At 30.1% G+C, this 4,486-nt stretch overlaps 1 protein-coding gene across 1 annotated transcript; it reads left to right on the top strand.

Annotated features, from left to right (window-relative positions):
• Window positions 1–2,604: 2,604 nt before the first annotated feature.
• On the top strand, window positions 2,605–4,026 carry LOC124896766 (troponin T, skeletal muscle-like). The gene is made up of 2 exons (XM_047408588.1): window positions 2,605–2,766; window positions 3,346–4,026. The coding sequence occupies exon 2, from the start codon at window positions 3,597–3,599 to the stop codon at window positions 3,870–3,872; it is 276 nt and encodes a 91-aa protein (XP_047264544.1). The 5' UTR covers window positions 2,605–2,766; window positions 3,346–3,596; the 3' UTR covers window positions 3,873–4,026.
• The last annotated feature ends 460 nt before the right edge of the window (window positions 4,027–4,486 follow it).

The following is a 4,486-nucleotide window of genomic DNA, read 5'->3' as shown; positions in this document are numbered from 1 at the left end:
TGTCTGCCTTATGGGCATACGTTAGACATCTGTCTTATAGGCAAACTTATTGAGCAAGGCCAAAAAATTAAGATCACCCATTTATAAGGTTATTTTTGTAAGAGTTTTTTTTACCGAGGACTACATATTAAGACCAGAACATTTTAGGGCTATTTCTGAACTTAACCCTTCGAAGGTTTCCATGGGGCCACATCCCCCTTCTGAAGATTCAAAATTAGAGTCAAGTGATGGATTTTGATGAGACGAATCCAATGCAACAAGAATAGCCTCAAAATTCTATTTACAACTCCAAAAATCACAAATTACAAACGTTGTTACTTTAAGAGGTCGTTCGGTGTGAGGTATAATAGATAAATAGTTAAGGGATAAAATCAAGGATTATTTTATCCTATGTTTTGTTGGAGGTATTAGTTAATACCGAAATTATTTATCCCATCATTTATAGCATAGTGATGAGATAAGTTTTCCCATATATATCCTGGGTTAACTAATTCCAAAATTAATTATCCCAAAATAACTCTTTCCCAACCAAACAACCCCTAACGGAATTCAAGAGCAAACTACCAACAATTTTTGTTAGGTTAATGACCCGCCTATTGGAGATGATATCCCATCACTAGATCTACCGCTCCATAAATTTTCACAATATTCCGGCTTGTCTTTTGAGAGAAATCATCCGACAAAGTTTGAAATTTCAGAATGTATAATAGTGTATAAAACTATATGTTGTTATAGGTGTATAAATAAATCTTTGGTATAATATTGTATATTGGGTGTATATATTGTATATCATGTTTTCAAATATATATTCTCTTAAAATAAGAGGAAGGTGAGCAGCTGAAGCAGGCAGGAGGTCGACATGCTTGCTTCAACTGTAATATTGGTCTATCACCCCTAATTAATTATTATAATTCATTTATATATTAGAAAATTAATAATATTTATAAAAAAATTTAAAATAGACATTTATGACATATCTGCTTCAATTGTTTCAATCGTAATTTTATTATATCACCCTTAATTAATTATTGTATCCTTAATTAAATATTGTAAGTCATTTACGTATTACTAAATTAATAATATTTAATTAGAAAAAGGTAAAATTGACATTTATGACTTTTTCAACTGCTTCAACCATAATTTTACAGCAAAGCAAGCACGAGGTCGACATTCTTGCTTCAGCTGCTTTAATTGTAATTTTACTATATCACTCCTAATTAATAATTATAAGTCATTTATGTATTAGAAAATTAATAATATTTAATAAAAAAATTAAAATAGACATTTATGATGTGTCTGTTTTAACTGCTTCAATCGTAATTTTACTATATCTTCCCTAGTTAATTATTATATCCCTAATTAAATATTATAAGTCATTTACATATTAAAAAATTAATAATATTTAATTAGAAAAAAGTAAAATAGACATTTATGATTGTTTCAATTGTAATTTTATTATATCATCATTAATTAACTATTATACAAGTATTTTATAGTAATTTTTCTACGTCGCTTCTAATTAGTTATTATAAGCCACTTAGGACATGTGTGCTTCATTGCTTTCATCGTGATTTTGCTATATTATCCCTAATTAATTATTATGATCGTCTAAGTATTAAAAAATTGATAATATTTCATAAAAAAAGGTAAAAGAGACATAAAATGATAAGTCGACATAAAAAATTTGATTGACTATCGAAATTATATTAGTGCACATAAATTGGGATAGGACAGAGCAAGACATAAAATAACGTATTTTATTTGAAAATAAAATAAAAAGTATTATAAATTGCAATAATTAAGAACTTGATATAAAAGTATATATGTAAAAAAAATTTGATTGACTATCGAAATTTTATTTGTGTCATATAAGTTGAGACAAGGAGAATATTCATATATTATTGAAAAATAATATAAAAGACATTGTAAATCGCATAATTAACAACTTAAGAAGTTTAAAAAATATAAAATATTTGACCGACTTTCTAAATTATACCATCATCATTTAAATTAAACCAGAAAAAAATATTATAAATTACAACAAGTAAAAACATAAATTATTTTAATAATTTAAATTGAGATAAAAAATAACATATATTGAGCCTGTGCTGGCACGGACCATCGATATTTAGTATATTTTTTGTATATTGTTATTGGATGTATATTATTTTATACGATATTTTTGCAACGTAGCTACGTGTTTTGCCATAAAAATAAAAAATAATTTACTTTTTTTTTTAAACTTCTAAAGTTGAGTTTGAACTTGTTTTGGGCGTATAAATGTGTGTATATATTTAAATGAGCTTTGTATCAGTTTAAGGGGTCGTTTGATGTGAGGTATAGATAAATAATCTCGAAATAAAATAAAAATTTATATTTAGTGTGAGGTATTAATTGATATTGATGTTATATATCCCACCATTTACATCATAATAATTGAATTAGTTATTTATATATATAAAAGAATAATTAATTATCTAATAACTAATTTCAGAATTAATTAACTCGACATAACTCTTTTCAAGCAAACCACCCTATATGTTTACCTTGCACGCTAAAAATTGAAGGGCACGTAATGCAAGTAGGCTACGAGTATGTGTTTTGCCTAACTAATTCCCTCCAACTATCCAGTTTCCCCTGAAATACAAAAGAACCAAAAGCACCACCTTTCTTCTTACACTAATTTACATATGGGTTTCCATGAAAATCCCACCAAAACAATCTCATTTTTTCAAACCCATTTTGCCAGGTTTCAACAATGGTCTTGTAAGTCACGCTACTTCTTCTTCATGTTTGAGACGAAATGAAAATTCTGATTCTGCCGTTGTCTATATGGCACAAGACTAATTCTTCTTTATATATCGCCAGAAAATTACACTATTTATACATGATTAAAATTACTTTTTTACGTATATATAGTATATTTTGAATCTGTTCGTGCATTTACTTTTTCATATTTTGAAACCCCAAGGGCCAAGACTAATTCTTCTTTATGTATCGACGAAAAACTGCACTATTTATATATGATTAAAATTACTTTTTATATATGTACAGTAGATTTTGAATTCCTTTCGGCCAATTTGTGCATTTACTTTTTTCATATTTTGAATCCAGTAAGTGAAAATTCTCACTCCGCCACTGCCTATATGGGACAAGACTAATTCTTTATGTCTCGACGAAAAATTGCACTATTTGTACATGATTAAAATTGCTTTTTATATGGTACATGCTTAACCCCTCCAGCTAGTTAGTGCGTTTATTTTTTCGTATTTTGAACCTTGTAAGTGATAATCCTAACTCCGCCAGGCCTATATGGGACAAAACTAATTTTTAGTTTTATTGTAGAAAATACCTATAGGTTTCTTGAAGTATTTGAAGGGGCAGGAACATGTTAAATGTGGTGTACTGAAAAGGGATGGTAAGAAATGGAGGGTTAAGGTGAATGGCCGGAAACTGGAAGAGGGTAATTGGGGAAAATTTATAGAGGAGTTTGATTTGCAAGTGGGAAATATATTGGTGTTTAGTCATGAAGGAAATATGGAATTTAAGTTTCAGATTTTGATTCGAGTCAATGTAGTAGAGAATATGCAGAATATATGCAAGAAGACGTGGTCGAGGATGAGGTGGAGATGGACGAGGAGGAAGAAGAGGAGGACGATTACGAGGTGGAAGAGGAGGAGAACGAGTACGAGGTGGAGGAGGAGGAGGAGTACGAGGTGGAAGAAGAGGAGGAGAACGAGTACGAGGAGGATGAGGATGAGGACGAGGAGGAGGAAGCAGAAGAAGTTGCTACCGCTACCGATGACAATTCTTGTGAAAGATCTCATTTTGAATGCACTATTGGAAAATATTGCCTTTTCAGAAGCACCTAGGTATGCCTCAAAACTTTTTTTTTTTTTCACGTGGAACTCTTCAAGAATATTAGCTCCCGTTTGACTATAGATTTTAAATTTGAAACTTGAAAACTTGAGTTTTGAAGATGCGATTGAATATGTATTTTAGTTGGAAATTGAAGTTTTGTGAGTGAAGTTCCAAAAACTCCAATATCTTTTTTGTGTAAACAATGTATTTGTGTTAAGAAATTCATTGTACGAATATTAAATTTAGAACCCACTAATCAGCTCTTGAAATAGTCGTTCTAAAATCCAAAATCCATAAAGTTGTAATCCTATCTCCGCCTCTGTCTCTGCCACTGGGCTAAAGGAAGCATTGTACAATATTTATTTTCTTTGTTAATTGGCGTTATATATTCGGTGAATATTTTGAAGAATATAATGAACTATTTAATGATGTGTGCAAATGGTTAATTGGTTATACACTTATACGTACACCATGTCAGTTTCTGCCTCAACAATTTGCACTTGCGAATGGTCTCACCAACAAGAAGTGCAAATTGATAATAAGTGATGAAAGACAAAGGTCGTAGAAATTAAAGATATGCAGTTCTAGCAATCCTTGAGCTCGAGCCTATATTGGAACGGGATGG

The sequence above is a fragment of the Capsicum annuum genome, chromosome 1, assembly GCF_002878395.1.
Source record: "Capsicum annuum cultivar UCD-10X-F1 chromosome 1, UCD10Xv1.1, whole genome shotgun sequence".
Taxonomy (NCBI): Eukaryota; Viridiplantae; Streptophyta; class Magnoliopsida; order Solanales; family Solanaceae; genus Capsicum; species Capsicum annuum.
This window is presented reverse-complemented; position numbering and strand designations above follow the sequence as displayed.

Coding starts and splice junctions, on each gene's coding strand:
- LOC124896766 (XM_047408588.1), top strand. CDS start 3,597: ATGCAAGAAGACGTGGTCGAGGATGAGGTGGAGATGGACGAGGAGGAA.